This window comes from Eulemur rufifrons, chromosome 7 (assembly GCF_041146395.1).
Source record: "Eulemur rufifrons isolate Redbay chromosome 7, OSU_ERuf_1, whole genome shotgun sequence".
NCBI classification, from domain to species: domain Eukaryota; kingdom Metazoa; phylum Chordata; class Mammalia; order Primates; family Lemuridae; genus Eulemur; species Eulemur rufifrons.
Window position 1 is genome coordinate 278,996,074 of NC_090989.1, and position 19,231 is coordinate 279,015,304.

Below are 19,231 nucleotides of genomic sequence, written 5' to 3' on the forward strand. Positions count from 1 at the left end.
TTGACAGTTACAGGGAATGCATGTGGGAAGTCTAGTGTGCGTGGCTGTCCTGTCCTGCACCCACAAGCCTTACGAAGCCTTATTAGCTCAGGGCTGCTGGAGTGATGCCACATGTTTTTGTTTCCCTTACAGACCACCATGCGGGACCTGTCCCAGATGTTGAAGAAGATGCCCCAGTACCAGAAAGAGCTCAGCAAGGTACGGTGATCCCAAATCATCTATTTGAATAGTGAGTATAAACAGCCGCAGAAAGACTTTACAAAGCCCTACTACTCTTCATTGAAATCCACAGAATTTTAGTCATCTTCAATTTTTATTAGCAAAGAAGTGAAAGGCTGGGATAGGCAGCTTGTTTCTTATCACTTTCTTTTCTCCTCTTCATCTTTCTTTTTCTTTATCCTTCCTGTTCCTCTGCTGTTGACAGGAGGCCTCTGTTCCTCACCCCATGGGCCCCTCCGTGGGCTACTTCAGTGTCCTCACAACATGGCCATTGGCTTCCCCCAGAGTGAGTGATCTGAGAGCCAGAGAGCACCAGGAGGAAGTCACATGCCTAATCGTGGACGTCACATAGCATTACTTCCTCTGCACTGTTTGTTAAAAGCAGATCACTAAATCCAGCCCACACTAAAGGAGAGGGAAATTAAGCTTCACCTCCTGGAAGGAAGAGTATCAAAGAATTTGTGGACACATTGTAAACCTGTCATAGCACCCTAACCTCATAAAGAAAGTCTCCTTCCTCTTAACTCTTTTAGAATATGGTTCTCCCTCCCTCCTGACATGTAACACTTTCTACTTTGTATACATATTTTATCTCTGTTATGGGACAGTGCCTAGTGCCTAGCAGTATTCTGTACACAGCAGGTGTTTGGTAGATGTCACATGAATCGTGATTAATTCCTCAGTTACAAACTCTTCTTGTGCTTTTTTCCTAGTACTCCACCCACCTGCACCTTGCTGAGGACTGCATGAAGCATTACCAAGGCACCGTGGACAAGCTCTGTCGTGTGGAGCAGGTAGGGCTTTTTCCTTCTCCTTCTGCCATGCCAAGTCTTCTGCCACACCCTTTTACCCATCTGAATTTTAACCTCTGACCTTGAACATCCTGCAGAATCATAGGAAATAGAGACGGGAATGCCTGCTAAATCGTGTTGTCTCAACTCTCTGGAGCCAGTGTGGTTCCACCCTCAATGGTAGGGACTAGAGTGGTCTGGAATGCTGTGCCGTTTGGATTTTGCATGCCTGACTCTTTTGAAAGGCTCTGTTTTCCCTGGAATGGCTGAAGAAGGATGTGTGGGTTCTGAGCCCTATGTTGACAGGGCTGGCTTAGCTTTATATTCTGAGTGTGTTTTCCTCCTGCTGTGGCTGTGCCAGCTTTGGAGGCCTAGAGGCTGAGAGACAGTAGCGCACTGGAAGGTCAGGATTCACCTGAGGCATCAGTGGGCACAATTAGGAATACGAGTTGAGAGTTTGGGATTTGAGTTCTGTCTCTGTCACTGATTATTTGATATGCCTGTTTCTCTGAGTTTTATTTTCTTCCTCTGCGAAAGGAAAATCAGTGCTGACATTGTTCAGGGGTGTCACATGGAGTCACTAGTCCTGACTGTCCTTTCTTCAAGCATTAATTACAACGTCACTAAACTGTGGGTCAACTTTTAAGGGAAGAGAGGATGTTAAAAGATTCTGCAGCCTCAGCTGAAAGTCTCTTTTCCTGGAAAAAAACAACTCAGGTTCTCAGTGTGAAGCTAAAATTTAACACATTCACTGTCACACTAGAATAAAAGTTTTTTTCACTGTCGTCATGTTGTTATATTACTAAAATAGAATAAAAAGTTTGAAAACAAAACAATTCTTTCTAACTTAATGAAAAATTTTTTTATTTTTATTGTTTTCTGTGCATGAGTTATATGCAACTTGAAAAATAGTTTTTGCGGCTCCCAAGGTGAAGAGATGTGTGAGTTACAAATGTTTCACGAGGCCCTGGGCTCAAAACTAGAGTGAGTTAAATACAACTCATATGGCAGTTAATGTGTTAAATCCTCTGGTTTGATGTGACTGGCTCAGCTTAGGTTTGTAAGCTCTGTCCTGTGCCACTGAGTATTTTAAAGGGGGAAGTTACCCTGCTAAAATCTATCAATTTCACAGGTGATTTTAGCAAACCCAAGGTATCCGCTCTAAGAGAACTTGACCATCCAAAAATGGGTTATACCTAGATCAGTAAAAATGCAGTTTGGGATTTGTTTTTGGAAGTTTAAAAATTTTCAGAGGTGCTCAAAAGTATTGTTGAACTCATTAAATTTAACTGCACTTACAGAGAGTATTAAAATAAGGTCCTGCTGACCAGCTGTCTGTTGAGGATGCTGGTCGGACTGAGAGGTCTAAGAGCCCACAGAGGTGTCCCTCCTTCCTCCAACCCATCCTGGAAAGAGACTGTGGACTCGATTGTAATTTGTATGGACTCCTGGGATCTTGGGAGAAAAAAGAGAACCTTTGAGTTCTCCTAAGAGCTACAAAGGAAGTTGCAGCTGTGGGTCTCTGAGAACAAGACCGAATAGTTCTGAGTGTGCTGAGACTAATGTGCTGTTTTCTCTGGGTCTGAGTCTCACCCAAGTCATGGTGTAGGGCCAAGGGATTGCGGTCCCTTCACTCTCTTTCATTTCACCTCCTTCATCTGCTGGGGTTTGAAATTGCAGCTTTGGGAGCCTTTGTTTTTCTTTCCTCATCTACAAAACATGGTAAAAAGATTGAAAACAAGGTTAAAAGCATAGAGTAGTTCAGACTTACAATGCATGTCCTTCAGTGCTAGGGGAAGCAGAGTGGAAAGACTCTAGCCTTGCAGAGGCACCTTAAAGTGCCAGAGCTTTCCATGGAGGGAGGTGTATCACCTGCTGATACCTCAGCAGGGCCTTGGACCTCTAGAGAACCTACCAAGATGGAGTCTTTGTCTGAGAAATTGGCACAGGTACACTGCACTCACTTGCAGGGAACAGCCTACCTTTAAGCAAGATGACAAATAATTATGGTCTCTGATTTTGGCAAGTGAAACTCAGGGACTTCCATCTGATGCTCCCACTGATGCTTTAGGAAACGTGCCGACCACAGTCATGCTAGTTGCAGTACATTATGAGAATAGAAGCACCTGTTTAAGACCTTCCCCAACCAAGCAGCCGGTCACAGACATTTATTGATCCTGAATTTCCTAAGAGCTACCATCCCTCCAGACTGTCGCCAGAGATGGAGCCAACAAGGTATGTTTTCCACAGGACCTGGCCATGGGCACAGATGCCGAGGGAGAGAAGATTAAGGACCCCATGCGAGCCATCGTCCCCATTCTGCTGGATGCCAATGTCAGCACTTATGACAAAATCCGCATCATCCTCCTCTACATCTTTTTGAAGAATGGTAGGAATGTGGGACCTAGAGGAGGGGATAGGCCGTGCCCTCTCTTGGGGAAAATGAGGCAGCTAAGAGAGAGAAAACAAAGTGGAAAAGTCATTTAAAAGACATGGAAAGGGGAAGGAAAAGAAGATCCTAGGGACTCTTTATGTTTTGGGAAATGCAATATAGTCAAATCAATTGCAACTAGTAATTCTAGAGGGCGGGGCTGGGAGACAAGAGAAAGCTATGTGGCTTTATGGCCAGTTTACTCAAGCTATACCCACCAGATCATTTTAACTTGCATCACATTTGTCATCTGGCTTTAAAGAACTGATTTTTAGCCATACCACAGTTGCCTGGACAAGTCCGTTGTGCAAAAGATGGATTATAAGACTCTCCAATTTGACTTTGATGCAGGGTAGGGGTGGGCAGGGATTACTGAGAAGTGGGGATAGATGGAAACACAGACCATGAGGGACAGTTGCTGATGGCCACTGCCCAGGGCAGAGTGGCTCAAGTAGACTCAGAATCCTTATTTTGTCCTCATCGTACAGTGAAGTAGACAAGGTAGACGGATCAATTTCCACTAACCCTGAGAAGGAGAAAGGACACACCATCCAGCCCTGAGGGCCTGGCTCTGCTTCTGAGTGTGTGATGCGCAGTGGCTGGGGGTGCTGACTGGGTGTCTTGTGCCCTCAGGCATCACTGAGGAAAACCTGAACAAACTGATCCAGCACGCCCAGATCCCCCCGGAGGACAGCGAGATCATCACCAACATGGCTCACCTTGGCGTGCCCATCGTCACAGATGTAAGGGGCCAGCTCTGCGGACGGGGGAGGCAGGAGGGAGGCTGGCAGGTCCTGTCTACTTCTGCTCTGACTGATGTATGGTGTCTTATGATACACACATATGCCCACCCTCAACATCAAGAAAGAGAAGACAGAATCAGAGGGATAGAAGTGTAAAGGTGCAAATAAAATAGATACAAAGTCGGGAACCAAGACATGTACAGCAAGGAGTCACACACAGTCATTAAAGCTGAGCCATGTCTCTGAACCAAACCAAATCCAGTTTCCTCTGTGATAGTTCAAGGTCAGTCTGGCTTCGCCTTTGGGCACCTTACACTCAGCATCTTCTGTGAGGATGAGAATGTGATGTGTAGAGTCGAGCAGTTTTGCTGCCTCTGAGTCTCTGCACTGGTGTTGAAGTCTGGGAGGCCCGGACCACACGACGTGCTCTAGCAGAGGCCAGGCGGGGGCCCTCCAGCCCTTCCAGAACACTCACTGGTAACCTCTCTTGTGGGAGCCCCACTGTGTGCTTGCTTTCTGCAGGCAGGCAGGTCACAGGACAGTACTAGTGAAGCTGGAGTTGCTTCCTCGTCTTAGAGACAGAGCTTTGTTCTGTTGCTGCCAGACCGTAGACCTGTAACCGTCAGTGGTTTGGAATTTTGACCCTTGTTCACAAGAGGGATCAAAATGAGAATGAAGATGATCCCTTCAGCACACCTGCACTATAGAAGAGAGGTCAAGGGATAAGTCATACTCCAAGTAGTATTTGCCCCTAAGATACACAGCAAACTATTGTTTTAACTGCCTGGATTTTTTTTAAAATGGCACTTATATATTTGACCCATGTTTGGCATTTTTCATGACTTTATAGAATAAGTTTGCTCCAGGTTCCTGAAGTGGCACTTTTGGGGTTATTGCAGGGAAAACCTCCCCGCTTAGTACTCTTTGCCAATGCTGACTCTGAAGGGAGTCCTTGAGAGAATTTTTAGAGGCCAGCAGGGGTCACCAAGGGCCCAAGTGGCCCCTGACGCAGTCTAACCAGGTGTGTGTTTGTACTCAGTCCACGCTGCGTCGCCGGAGCAAGCCGGAACGGAAGGAGCGCATCAGTGAGCAGACCTACCAGCTCTCACGGTGGACCCCGATCATTAAGGACATCATGGAGGTCAGTGCTGGGGGTGTGGGAAAGAGAACCAGGGCCCAGGGCTCTTCACCTGGCCACTGGATGCTTCCAGCTTCACCTGCTCCAAGCTGGCAATGACACCTGTGGGTTTCTCCCCCTGAGGATTTGCGTCTGGGTCTCCAGGGCTCTTTCAGCTCATGGTGCACCTTGTCCTGAGGGTTCATGAAGAGCCAAGAGACTGCAGCTGCAGGTCCCCAGATCCATCTGTCTGTTGTTATGTCTTGTAACATGAGGACTCAACCACATGTTACAGAGACTCCTCTAGGGTGCCACATCCAAAGGGCCAAGCACTTGCAGCATCTCAAAGGTCAGATGAGTGACATGCACAAGCCCCACACTGGGGGATGCTGTGGCACACCTCCAGCAGGCATAGCCCTGCCCCATCTCCCACTGCTCCCCCCCGAACCCTCCACATACCAGCAGACCAGACCTCACATTGCTGGTCAAACCAGTCCCTTGCCTGGGATATTTTGACCCTTCCTCTCATCTTCCCGAATCCTGCTTTCCTTCAAGGCCCCCATCACCTATCTGATCACCCAGCACATGGAGGCCTCCTCTGAATCCCGTAGTGTGTGTCAGGGATACTCTTTACACATATGTGTGCTGCTCAGTGCACTGGATGGTCTTTTTATACCTCGGTCCTGTCCCCTCTACAGTTGGGTCCTCTGCATAGAGTCGCACACACAGCAGGTGCTGGCTGTAAGGTAGCAGAAGGTGTGAGCAACACAGCAGCCCTCTGGGGTCATTCCCTTCTCTCCTTGCAGTGGGAGGAGACCCTGCGGAGAATCCTGCACTGCTAGATCTTTGAGGTTGGACCTGGAGATTATCTGACCAAATTCTACACTTGACAGGCAAACAAAACTGGGGTTCGGAGGTTGAAGGACTTGCCTGGGATCCTGTAGCAGCCCAGGTGTTCCTACTGAGTTGTACATATTTTAAACATATAGAGTGAGTCAGCTTCCTATTTTTAAAACCCACAAACCAAAAAGATGGGCAAAATGAGACATCTAGAAACCAACTGTTTCTTTGCTTGGTGGAATAGATAAAGCCAACCCCTCTGTCTCATCCCCTCCTTTGTTTTCTGCTCCCTTTTTCTCCCCAGTCCCCAGACAAGACATGTGTAGGCTTCATCTGGCAGCTGCTAGGAGCAGTGTGGATTCCTAGGTAGCAGGGTGTGGATCGTGGGCATCCACCCACCACATAGACCCTTGAAAAGCTGAGGGGCCAAGGCTCCCCACTGCAGGAGAGACCCTGCTTGTGCCTAGTTTCTGCAAGGCTGATGGCAGGTATCAGGAATTTATTGGCTAGAGTATAACATTTATAACTTCACATAGATGATATAAGAGAGTAAATTGGGAGAGAAGCAAGAAAAATTAATGCTTTTTTAAAAAAAACTTCTCTTAAAAAGCACAACTACAAATTTATCTCAGTGTGACAGCCAGTTAGGGAGCACTGGTCAGTGCCGAGCAGCGTGGGGCATCCAGGAAGGGAGCTCTGGTGGTTGCAAATCTGGCCATGTGTTTTGCTAACTGACTTGTTCTTCGAATCATCTGGTCTTGGTTCCTGTCAGCCTTTTCATTCAGATGGTAGGCCTAACATCCGTCTCTTTCCTTACTAGGACACTATTGAGGACAAACTTGATACCAAGCACTACCCTTACATCTCTACCCGCTCCTCTGCCTCTTTTAGTACGACCGCCGTCAGGTAGGTGAAAATCCCTGAGCAAACAAGGGAGGCACATAGGGCCGGCTCTGGGTGGGTGTCGGCTCAGTGGCAGTCCCGCCATAGGCAGTGTGGTCCGTGAGAACGCTCTTGCTGTTGCTCCTCACAGCCAGAGCACCGGCCAAGCCTCACGGGCCTTCCCCCTCCAGCTTCCTGTTCCTCTCGGACTCATTCCTCGCCCCTGCCTTCCCCTCTCCACCTCAGCCTCCTCGCTCTTCTCCACCAGCCAGGCCCACTTCTGCCTGGGGACCTTTGCACTTGCTTTTTCCTCTGTCTGAAATATCTGCATGGCCTGTCTCGTATCTCCTTCAGGTTTTTAATCAGGTCAAACCTTCTTTGATCTTCCCTAACCACCCTGTTTAAAATCACAGCACACCGTGTCCATAGCAGCTTTATTTATAATAGCCCAAGTGTAGAAATAGCCCAGTGTCCACCAGCTGATGAGTACATAAATAAAATGTGGTATATCCATGCAATGGCTCCTGAGAACAGGCAGGGCTCAACATGTGAGCCTGGGGCAGCAGAGTTAGCAGCTCCAGAGAGGACGACCCCAGCACCGTGACTGTGACATTCCCGCTCCTGGAGTGATATCTCGGGATACATACCTCTCTGTGCTTCCTCATTGTGCTTTCCCTGCCTGTCTTCCCTCTTGCTCCTCCTCTTTCTTTCTTTCTTTTTTTTTTTTTGATACAGAGTCTCACTCTGTTGCCCAGGCTAGAGTGCCGTGGCATCAGCCCAGCTCACAGCAACCTCAGACTCCTGGGCTCAAGCAATCCTTCTGCCTCAGCCTCCTGAGTAGCTGGGACTACAGGCATGCGCCACCATGCCTGGCTAATTTTTTCTATATATATTTTTAGCTGTCCAAATCATTTCTTTCTATTTTTTAGTAGAGATGGGGTCTCGCTCTTACTCAGGCTGGCCTCGAGCTCCTGAGCTCAAACCATCCACCTGCCTCGGCCTCCCAGAGTGCTGGGATTACAGGCGTGAGCCACCATGCCTGGCCGTTCCTCCTCTTTCTGTCTTTACTTTTTGCCTTTTCCTGGCCCTGGGCCAAGCAACCTGCGGTGGCATCCTGTGTCATTGTACAGCCCCTCTGATGGCAGCAGAGGTGAGATGTTCATTGCCAAACTTGGAGTAAAATACAGAATCCCAAGTATTGCGCCAGCCAGGCTGGTCGTCATCACAGAATGCCAGATGATTGCACACGGAAAGAAAGTGAATGTGTGATTCTCTGTTGGCTCAGACAGTCCCCCTGGTGCCTTCCAGATTTAGAAAGTGACTATAATGCTGTCATAAGTCAGGAAGAAGGGCAAAGCATTTCAGTGGTCAGAGGAGACTTGCTCCCTTTGTTGTATTTTTCCTGTTTTCTTTGCCTAAAAGCAGCCCATTTCTCCCTGTCTCTGAGTCAAAGGTAAAGACCTGGTGAGGGGAGCCCAGGGACACAGGGAGGCCTCTCCAGGAGCAGCCTCACTGCTTCTTCCCTGGCTATGCCATGCTTTTCAGGAGGCAGCTCAGTGCCACCAAAAGCCTCTGCAGTGATCCTGGACAGGGCTCCCTGGCTCCCTCGCGTTAAGCCGCATGGTACTGAGCTCTTCATCATAGCGAACCCGCTTCCTTCTCCCCACCCACCCCATTACACTGCAGCTTCTTGGTGGGCAAGGTCTGTGTCTCCCCTGGAAGCGGTGCTGGGGAGGCCCTGTCCCACGAGAGGCACACACTCGGTATGTTTATTCAGGGAGTCGGTGTGCCAGCCTGAAGGCAGATCTTAGACCCTGTCATCACTGTGCACTGCCAGCAGTGACCCCGACAAGCGCAGGGACGTGCATAATCTGGAGTAGACGCCTGAATGAGCATCCTGTGGGGTAAAGCTGCTGAACTTGACATGTCAAACATCTAGAGCTGAACAGAGCCTGTCTGTTGCCTGTATGTTTCTTAGAGAGTGACAAGGCCGCAGCACAGGCACCCATAGTGATTCTTCTCCCAGCAGCCAAGCCACTTGAAAATTGCATTGCTTTGGTGACCTCAGCTGGGCATGGCGGCATGCGCCTGTAGTCCCAGCTACTCAAAAGGCTGAGGCAGGAGGATCACTTCAGCCCAGGAGTTCAAGGCTGCAGTGAGCTATGATTGCACCACTGCACTCCAGCTTGGGCGACAGAGTGAGATCCATCTCTCTTAAAAAAAAAAAATGCATTGCAGTTAAATTCAGCCAACACTTACTAAGCATCTACTCTGTTTTGGGCACAGGTGTAAACAAGCCACTGAGGTATGAAGCACTAGATGCTGTAAGTGCAGATAAATGTAATTTCTTTCTCTTTCTCTCTCTCTCTCCCCTCAGCGCCCGCTATGGGCACTGGCATAAGAATAAGGCCCCAGGGGAGTACCGCAGTGGCCCCCGCCTCATCATTTTCATCCTTGGGGGCGTGAGCCTGAACGAAATGCGCTGTGCTTACGAGGTGACCCAAGCCAGTGGAAAGTGGGAGGTGCTGATAGGTGAGTCCGCACGCTTTCTAGAGGAAGGAGCTGCCTCATCGCACTTTGACTCCATTCCACGCTTTGGTGTCGCGGTCTGTCTTAGACTCTCTGTTGCCCCTGCAAAACTTAGTCTCTAGGAAACTGTGGATGGCAGAAGCTAAGGAGCAGAGGGTTCTCTCCTCACATGTGCCCTGCTGTGTCTCCTGTTGAAAGGCAACACCATGATCTATGCCTGATCAGAGAGTCCAGCTGGCTCAGGCTCCAATTTCTGCCCTGCTACTGCCCAGTGGGGTCACCTTGAGCAAGTGACTCAAATCTGCAAGCTGCCATTTGGTTGTCAAACAACTTGGGGCTAGTGGCACACACTTACAGCCTTGAACTCGGTCTGAGATGAGATTTACCAGTTTCCTGGCACTGGGCCTCACGCCCAGGAACGCACAGTGGATAGTGGGTAGTTTATCACCCTCCTCCTCCACCCAGGTGGAGATGGACAGACAGTTTGTGAGCAGATACTGCCTGAGACCTCCCAGCTCAGCTGCTGGGCTCTGCTCAGGTCCCTGCACTAGTTCCTACCACCTTCTAGGTCTGCCCATACCCTTTCTCATATGTCCTGTTAGTTTCCCAAAGGAGGGTAAGCAACTCATGGGAGCTGGTTTCATGCAGCAGGAGGCTTTTCTCCTTTTTCACGCCTTTAGCAGCTTCTATTAATATAATTTTTAGGGCTGAAAGCGGAAGAGTAAGCTAAGAAAAATCTTGCTTTCTCCAGATGCCTTCCTTTTTGTCCTGTCTTACCTTTAAAGAAACAGAGTGGCGCCTGCCTGTGAAGGGGTCCCTCTCGACACTGTCTGGCAAGAGGCTGTTACATACACTGTCCTGGCTGGGCTCTGTCCTCAGTGGGAGCGTGTTCATGCTGAGTGAGGCGTGAGGCCAGGGTTCTTGGTCTCCCTTGGGAAGGGGGTGTGCTCTGCGCCCAGGGGGAAATTATACTCTCCAGGGCCTAAGGATTGCCTCTCAGACCATTCACACACGAGCTGTTATGGGTAGAGGCCTTGAGCTGCCCCGCCTGGGAAGGCCTCTCTGACCCCTTCCCGCAGGTGCCCACTACGGGTCATACTCCCAGGCATAGTCATTATCTCAGTAACAAGCATCAGTTTTATACCTCCAAAGTAGGGTGACCAACTCACAGTGTCCCCCAAACTATCCAAGCAAGCAGTCTCCATAGACTAGTCCATATGACTGTTCTGGGTTTACCAAGATGGACCCGAGGCTGCCAAGCCGCCTTCTTGACACCAGAGTCCAGTGGGGAGATTACACCTCCCCACCCAGCTCCCTCAGGCTTCCCTTGTCTGGTCACCAGTTTTCTCTGTAATTTTTTTTTCCTGTTGTTATGTAGGCCCCGGTGACAAAGCCCTCTGTTCCCTGCTTGCATATTTGCTGCATGAATGTGTTGGATAATTCCGAGCCCAAACACAGCTTTCCTGGGCAGAAGCTGTCCTAGCCAGGCTTTGGGTGTAAATTTTCCTCTTCATTTATGGACCTGTGGGAGGTGGAGACAGGGGGGTGTGAAGTTGCCCCCGCAGATTCATGGAGGGGCCTTGGCAGACAGCTGACGTCCGCTGTGTGGCCTCACCTGCTGCGTGCATGCCAGCCGCCTTGCCGCCTGTGTGTGTGGTGTATGTGCGTGCGTGTTCGTCTTGCTTTCTCATACCTCATTGGCTGCGTAAAATGTAGGCCTAAGTTGGCATGTTCCTGTAACGTACCTTTGTTCAAGCAGTCAGCTGGCCTCTGTTCTCCCACAGGTTCTACTCATATTCTTACTCCCACCAAATTTCTCATGGACCTGAGACACCCCGACTTCAGGGAGTCCTCTAGGGTATCTTTTGAGGATCAGGCTCCAACAATGGAGTGAGAGCCAAAGAAACAAAGTAAAAGCAGCTTATTTCAGAAAAGAAACTCTTCCACTCTGAAGGGTTTTCTTTGGTTATTCCGTCACTCTTTTTCTTTATTTTTCCCTTTTTAGTTTATTATTTATTTGATTTTCTTTTAACAAGAAAATGCTTGCAGTTCTTAACACCGATTGAAAATGTGTCCAATGCTGCCTTCACAATCCTGCCACGAACCCCCCGGGCTCTGACGTGCCAGCTCACTCAGGCCTTGGGTTACTCGCTGCTCAGCCAGACGGGTGCAGGCCGCTGGGTTTAAACCAAAAATGATGGTGACTGCTGCGAACAGTCCTCAGAGAGGGAGCTGGAGTTGTGTGATGCCTGAGGCACAGTGCCCAAGCCTGTTGCCCCAGGGGTGAATTTATGGGTCCCCCCTGGGAATGTAGAGTGTCCCGGTTATGACAAGGCGTGAGAGCTGGAGAGTGAGGCCAGCGGATGTTCAGGGAAGGCCAAGTCCAAGAAGGCAGGCATCTGGTGGAGATGCCCACGGGTGCCTATTGTGAGGAAAGCTTGGAAAGGAGCATCGGAATAGACCCAGGTCAATAGTAGTTAGATGTGTGACTAGCTTTTTCCTAGGACAGGCAAGTACCCAGGAACAAGTTCTAAAGGGTGATTGGGTCACAAGCCACCATGTGCTGGGTAACTCCAGTCCTCAGTGGGAAGAGCTTTTGTCTCATGTTCCTCTGCAGAAAACGGCACTTAACAGTCATTTGCTCTTTCAGTAATTGCATTCCATTTAATTCTCCTGTGGGTCCTTTGAAGAGTTGAGTAGTCACACCCCTCTCTCTCACTGAAGTCTCTTGGTAAGGTCGGAGACCCTTTTAGTAGAAATCTTTTCTTGGCACTCTGTGTGGTTTTAAAGAGCATCTTCTCTCTCCCATCAAGTTTGTTATCCAGGAACCCATTGTCTGTTTGGTAGACTATCCAAATTTTTGTCCTTCAAAACCATCCTCATTTCTTCCTCTCTCTTCCCATCCTTCATATATGTTGGGAAACTCCGATACTGTGTTTAAATGACAGGCTGATGCCAACCCACTCCATCATAGCGTTAGCAATTCCTTAGCTTTGTTACACATTCTGTGTTGAGGCCACATTTTGTGTACCTGACTTTGTATACACCATTAACAGTGGACCCTGAAAATGCCCCTTCACCTGAGCTGAGATGTGGCCCAGTGAGTCACGGAGCAAGAGTCCCCTGTGAGCAGTGGAGAGAGACCTGGACACACAGCCAGAAGGACTGGCCTCCACCCCAGCTCCTCCATGAGCACCTGCATGGCTGTAGGATGTCACCCCCACTCTCTGGGCCGTAGCATACCTGCACAGGGCGGCCAGATCCCAGTGCCCCCGGGACTGTGAGCTCCCACAGTCTGTAAATTCAGTGATTCAGGTTTGTGCCTCAAACCATCCAATCCTATCCACTCTCGCTGTCTGGTGAACCTCAGGGGAATGGCCCGTCAGAGCCTTGGCTAGATAACATTAGAAGTGTGCTTGTTTATATAAAGAAAATGCTGCTGTGCCCTAAAGGTAGGAACAGGAGGCCACACAGTTTATCTCCTCCCCATCCCTTCCTTGGCAGGGGATGGCATACTCCAACGCAGCAGTGTGCTAAGGGACAGCAAGTAGCTGGGAGTGAGGAAAGTGTACCTGGTTATGGCCCTGGGCTACAGCTGCTATCCTGCCTGGGCTTGCTTTCCCCTAGAAAGCAAGGCCATGGGTGGTAAATAAAAGCAATTGTTTAAAAAAAACAAACAATCATTCCTTGGAAGCACCTTGATAGGTTGTTAATCAGAGACATCTGGTTCTGTGTGCATATGGCAGGTAGGTGGACAGCCTTTGCTACAAGATGTATTTTAAGACTTCTAGAAGGACAAATAAATGCTCAGTCGAGACTACAGTAATCGCAGACCATTTGTAGGACCTGAAAGAATCACAAACCCAAACCCTAAGGGCTCCTGCTGGGATTAATTCTGGGGTTTCCTGCTTCAGAAACGTCCCCTTCGCAAAGTATATTCCTTTGTTTTATATTCGATGAGCAGAGGGGGTCTCAGCTGCCATCAGAACAGAAGGAGAACAAATAGGCTCTGGTTGTATATTCTTGGCTTCTGAAATTATTTGCTGGGCAGTGTTAGATTTTATAGAGTTCAGTTAAGAAGAAATGAGGCACAGAGCCCTCATACCAGTGAGGTCAGAAGCAGATTGAAACCTGATTTGCTCCCTTCTGCGGTAATCCTGCAAGCGGCTGAAGTACAGAACAATGCAGAACCTTAGAGAGCTGCGTTTTCTCCTAAGTACCTGTATCGTGGCAACTTCTCCCTTAAGAAACGATGGGTTTTCCTGCCCAGCAGCGAATGCGAGTGTTCCCAGCAGACGCATGGGTGGTGGTGCCTCACTCTGGCCTCTGCTGCCTCTTGTAGCTGAGGCTCCCAGGTCTGGGCAACACCAAGTCTCATCTTAATCCCACTAATCATCCCTCCAAATTTTCTAAGAAACGAATTCTTTTGATTAGATTTTTACCTCTGTGCTCCAGGTGGTTTATGTTAAAAGTACCAATCACCGGGGAATGTCCAAGAGGCTGTCAGAAGCAAATGAGAGAGAACTAAAAGGCTGGACTAGAGCCATTACATCACATCGACCATTTGGGAGAAAGTTTTCATGGTTTTATATTGAATAGTTAGTTCCATTCCAGATTGGCGTCAGGTAGGGTTCCTTCTTCACTGGGATTCAGATTTGAATCTGAATTCAGAGTCTACCTATTGCCCACTCCTATTCAAGCATCCACTTGTTCATCCCGCCCCACCCCGCCCCCAACAGGGTCACAGGTGCCCAGAATCGAGAGCCCAGAGGCCTGGGCCTGGCTGTGCCACCTCCCACCCTGAGCAGGTACCCGACTGGCCTGGCCTTCATTCTGCAGTTTTCCGATCTGTAGGATGGGAAGAGTGGCCAGATCTCTGCTTTCCAAACCTGGCTGAATATCACACTCACCGGGGTTGCTCTTAAACTTACACATTCTCTGGCACCACCCTGGGTATTCTGAGTCAGTAGATCTGTTCCAGCCAAATTTAGCAGTGGCTAGACCAGTAGTCTGTAAGAACTCTTGATTTTTCAGATTCTGTCAGTGTAGAAAGGATTTTGACCTATCAGAGCTTGCTGTGTCTGGCCCACAGCTTTGAAAACATGTAGACAGTCATCTGGCGAGGCCTCAATTTAGTTTTTGGGGACCACTGTTCACATTTCATATCTTCCAGTTATGTGAACTAAAAAGGCCCCCCAGAGGCCAGGCGCGGTGTCTCACGCCTGTAATCCTGGCACTCTGGGAGGCCGGGGTGGGCGGATCGTTTGAGCTCAGGAGTTCGAGACCAGCCTGAGCAAGAGCGAGACCCCGTCTCTACTAAAAATAGAAAGAAATTATATGGACATCTAAAAATATATATAGAAAAAATTAGTCGGGCATGGTGGCGCATGCCTGTAGTCCCAGCTACTCAGGAGGCTGAGGCAGGAGGATCGCTTGAGCCCAGGGGTTTGAGGTTGCTGTGAGCTAGGCTGACGCCACGGCACTCTAGCCCGAGCAACAAAGTGAGACTCTGTCTCAAACAAAAAAAAAAAGGGCCACTCTGGGCCACTCTGAGCAATAGAGCCCACTTGCTGCCCTGTCCTGGAAGACCAGTGTGGGCAGCTACCTGTGGATCCACAGTGAGAACACATGCACAATGTGGGTCAGGGACTCGCCAGCTCAACTTGCAGTGTTCATGGTGGTGAAAAGCTTGACCAGTGTTACTGAAACAATACAGATTATTGAGTGTTAGGAATTGGCTTTCAGGTGATTTGGATTAATGCCAACTAGTCTGGTCCCTTTAAAGAGCGCAGGTAAGTGACAGCCCAGAAACATGACTATTGCTAAGAGTCTTAGAGGCCTCACTGATTGTCCCCAACACTCAGTCCTAGAATTTTTCTTCTTCAGTCAAGACTGGGAACACTGATGGTCAGTGATCAGATAATATCAGAAACTTCTAGAACATGGATCCCCTGGCTTCCCCCAAATCCTGAATTTGCATACAAGCAAGGGTAGGAAGCACTTTGGGGTAGGCAGGTAGCTGTGCAGAAGAACCCCTTCTGATTTTTCCTCTAAATCGAGTCTACCTTCTTGTTTCCCAGAACTCAGTTGGATGGCCAGGGATGAGGGCGTTAGGTGCTGTTTTCTCCAGCATATGCACCGGTCGTTGTTGCCTTTAACTAGGACGCCCCCAAGCCAAACCACACCTGTATGAGAAGCCATCTTTCAGTGTCCATCTAGACTCACGGGCTGTGTCGAGTTGAGACTGGGAAGGCCCTCATCCTGGCGATGGTTCACTCTTCAGAACTGAGGCAAACCTCATAACATTTCTGCCTTTTACCCTCATTTGCACAGAAGCCTTTGACCTCCTTTAGGACCAGTAGGAAGATTGGCAAGGTCACAGGAATGAGTGGACTTCAGGAGAAAGGGGCGCTATAACAGCGCCTAAGGACACACTCCTGAAACCTGTGTCACATGTGCTTGAGGAGCCTAAGGTCGGCAGAATGACGAGTCTGCTTTTGAGCACAGGGGCTGGTGCAGGCTGCCTGCTCAGGGCATCGTGCTTAGTGTCCCTGGGAAGTAGCCAGAGACACTCTGATTCCTCACTCAGAGCGGCGAGTGGGCAGCTGGGTCTTGAACTGCAGAGAATGGGATGTTGGAAAAAGCCACTTGAGCTAGTGAGGGCTTTACATGTTTTCTGCTGGTCTGGACTGACTAGGAAGGCCCATGGTTCCAGTAGTCCCGGGTCAGCTGAGCAAGTAGTGTCAAAGGCATAGGGACCCTGGTATTGGAGTCATGCCCAATGAGCCAGCCAAAGCCTTCTTTTGACTGCCCTTGGGATGGAAACTGGCATCCGGTGGTCTCCACTCCTTAACTCCCACGAAGGCCCATCCCCTGCCCACCTCTCCAGGGAGGCACATTTTCAAGTACGGGTCTCTTTTGTTTAGTTCTTCTCTCCCACCAGGACCTTTCTTTGAAGCCCACTGCTGCATGCGTGCGTGCGGGCCTCATGCTCACTCACACACCACCCCCGTCACCTCTCTTCTGTTTGATCAAGTCCATGTCCAAAAACCACACAATCCATGCATCTTTTTTTACTGCACTTATTAGATCGATCTCTCCTTATGAAAAAGGCCTTCATTTATTTATTTTTTATTTTTTTATTTTTGCAGTAGACGTATATCTATATTCCATTAGCTTAAATTTTTGCAAGCATTTCTAATCTCTTACAATGTGCGGTCTCTGCAAGGTAAGGCCTCAGGTCCCCCGGCCCTTTCCCTCTCACGCCTGAGGTCCCACCCACCAGGGCAGCCACTCGGTTCCCAGAGGTCAGTGCTTCCCCTGGGGCTTTGCCCGTCAGCTTCCTCTCTACCAGCCACCATGTCCCCCTACCGGCCCCGGCCCCATTTGCAACCTTTCTCCCTGCCATGTTTGGAATTTCTCTCCCTGGCTTCACCTCGAGTTCAAGAGAGAGTTAGAAATGCAACTGCCCCATCACCTAGCAGACGGCTCTGGGCCCTGATGGAGAAGTGGCTCACTCCTTGGTACAGCCTGGGACCCCACATGTTGCCCAGGCCCATTGTGACAGAGCCACAGCCCCAACCCCCAGCCCCCTCCCTGCTTCCACTAGACCCCGTCCAGGGTGGGGGAGGGGATGGTGCCATTGGGAGTGGAGGAGCAGGAGGGGACGTGTCTGCACTCAGGACTGGCTGGCTCACTGTCTTCTCTGCCTCCCCAGGATCCACGCACATTCTCACCCCACAGAAACTGCTGGACACGCTGAAGAAACTGAATAAAACAGATGAAGAAATAAGCAGTTAAAAAAATAAGCCGCCCCTCCAAACACGCCCCTCTCCCCGCAGTGCTCTGCAGCTCCCTACCGTGCCCCTCTTACTTTGCTGACTTTCCGTCTGTTGCCTCCCCAGCCCTGCACGTCCTGGCCGGCACTGTCGCCACTGCGTTCTCCTGTGTAATGATGCCCTCTTCTAGTTTGAAACAAAAGAAATAATGCATTGTGTTTTTTAAAAAGAGTATCTTATATATATATCCTAAAAGGAGAGGTTCATGTGCAAATGACGCACTGCAGGAGAAGTTTTTGAACTGTTTAGAGTGAATGGACACCTTCTCCCCGTTATTTATGATTCTGTGACCTTGTACATAACCCTATGCAACATGTGCAAATTGCTTGAGTATAGAAAGGTAGAAGTTTGAGTGTTTTTAAAAACTCGTTTTGGATTGTTCCTGTTCTCATTGGGAATCGTAGAGATGTCTGTGTTCCTGGAGTATTTCACACTGAGGATCGATCTGTTGTCTTCACTCCAGTCCTACCCCTCGGTACCTGCTTCCATCCAGACCAGCTGGAAGTGACCATCAGGGGACACCTCGTGAGAGTCAAAGAACAGTCCTCTTCGCTTTTCCCAGCAGCTTGTCCCTGGTGGGCATGTCCTTGGTGGTACGGCTGTGGTCGGGGGCTGGGGTATCCTCATGAAGCCAGCCTGGCGTCCCCTCCTCCACATCCTGTCCCTGCTCCCTCCCTAGCGTGTGTCCACAGTACTGGGATCCCAAGGGAAGTCTCTCTCCAGTCAGCATCACATTGCCTAGACAAGTAAAAAGCAAACTCCCACCGGAGACCTTTGCCTCTTCTGGAGAGGCAGTTAGGCCTGATCTCTTGAGCAGAGCCCTCCCTCCCCAGGTGTTACCCCTAACAGCTCAGTTTCCTTAGTAGGGTCAACCTTAGTTCAAGGGTCAGGAACGGACTAGAACAGATGTGTCTAGAGGGCCCTTGGCTGTGGAGAAGGTTCTTAGCCTGAAGAACAGCCTGTTGGATTTATGCAGACCCTGTGCCTACTCTGCAAGCAACTTTTGTCAGATTATCCTCAGTTTAAGATACTTCATAATACTTTATTTTGTGTAGTGTGGGGTCATACGTTATCGTGCTTGTAAGAGAAAATGATTATTTTATTCTCTGTATAAAAACTTAGCTGTATAAAAACTTAGCTCTAATGCAAAAATTAAAGAAACAAATGCAAGAAGGATGTCTCATCCTCAAGACTCAGCAGTTCTGAACTCCAGTGGTGAGCACACCATTTGTTCTGCTGCTGTTGTCTCGAAATATAACGACAGTGGAAGTCACAAAAAATGTCCCCTGCCCAGCCCCTCGCCGCCCTTGGCCTCCCGCAGCCTGTGTGTATATTATGCGTCTCGTGCCGTGTTGCAACCGTGGTGTATGCTAGCTCTGCGCCACCGCCTTCCTCGGTCTGTTCCCCGCCCTCCTGTTAGATGCATCGTGGTGTTCTCTCCTCAAGGCTTCGAGATCTCCCCTTTGCACTCAGATGAGTTTTCAGGTCTCTCCCTTCTGTCTCCCTCCCTCCTAAGATATCTTATTTCCGTAGGACAGAACTGTAGGCGCTTGCGTTGGTTGGTTTCTTTCTCCCTCTGCTCGTTTGTCCCCTCCCTCGGACCAAACAGTGCTCATGCTTTGGAACCTTGTTTGTCCAACAAGTTGATTTCCCTTTCTCTGTTATTTATATAAAAAAAAATTTATCAAAAGGATATTTTAAAAAAGCTAGTCTGTCTTGAAACTCGTTTATCTTGAAATTATCAGAATCTCAGTGTTTGAAAGTATTGAAGCACAAACATGTATCATCTCTGTACCGTTCTGTACTAAAGCTCCTGAGTCTAATAAATAAAGAAATCAGAA

General features: G+C 49.1%; 1 protein-coding gene across 5 annotated transcripts in view; it reads left to right on the forward strand.

Moving 5' to 3' along the window:
• Positions 1–19,231, forward strand: part of STXBP1 (syntaxin binding protein 1) — a 78,591-nt gene extending 59,360 nt beyond the window's left edge. For 3 of the 5 annotated variants that reach the window (XM_069476831.1, XM_069476829.1, XM_069476830.1), the window contains exons 12-19: positions 133–198; positions 933–1,013; positions 3,261–3,399; positions 4,075–4,184; positions 5,224–5,325; positions 6,962–7,047; positions 9,401–9,555; positions 17,270–19,231. In XM_069476831.1, coding sequence (XP_069332932.1) covers positions 133–198; positions 933–1,013; positions 3,261–3,399; positions 4,075–4,184; positions 5,224–5,325; positions 6,962–7,047; positions 9,401–9,555; positions 17,270–17,352 — 822 coding nt within the window. In that variant the 3' untranslated portion in view covers positions 17,353–19,231. Of the gene's footprint in view, positions 1–132; positions 199–932; positions 1,014–3,260; positions 3,400–4,074; positions 4,185–5,223; positions 5,326–6,961; positions 7,048–9,400; positions 9,556–11,336; positions 11,463–17,269 lie in introns of all 5 variants that reach the window. The other 2 variants (XM_069476828.1, XM_069476832.1) reach the window with 1 other exon arrangement.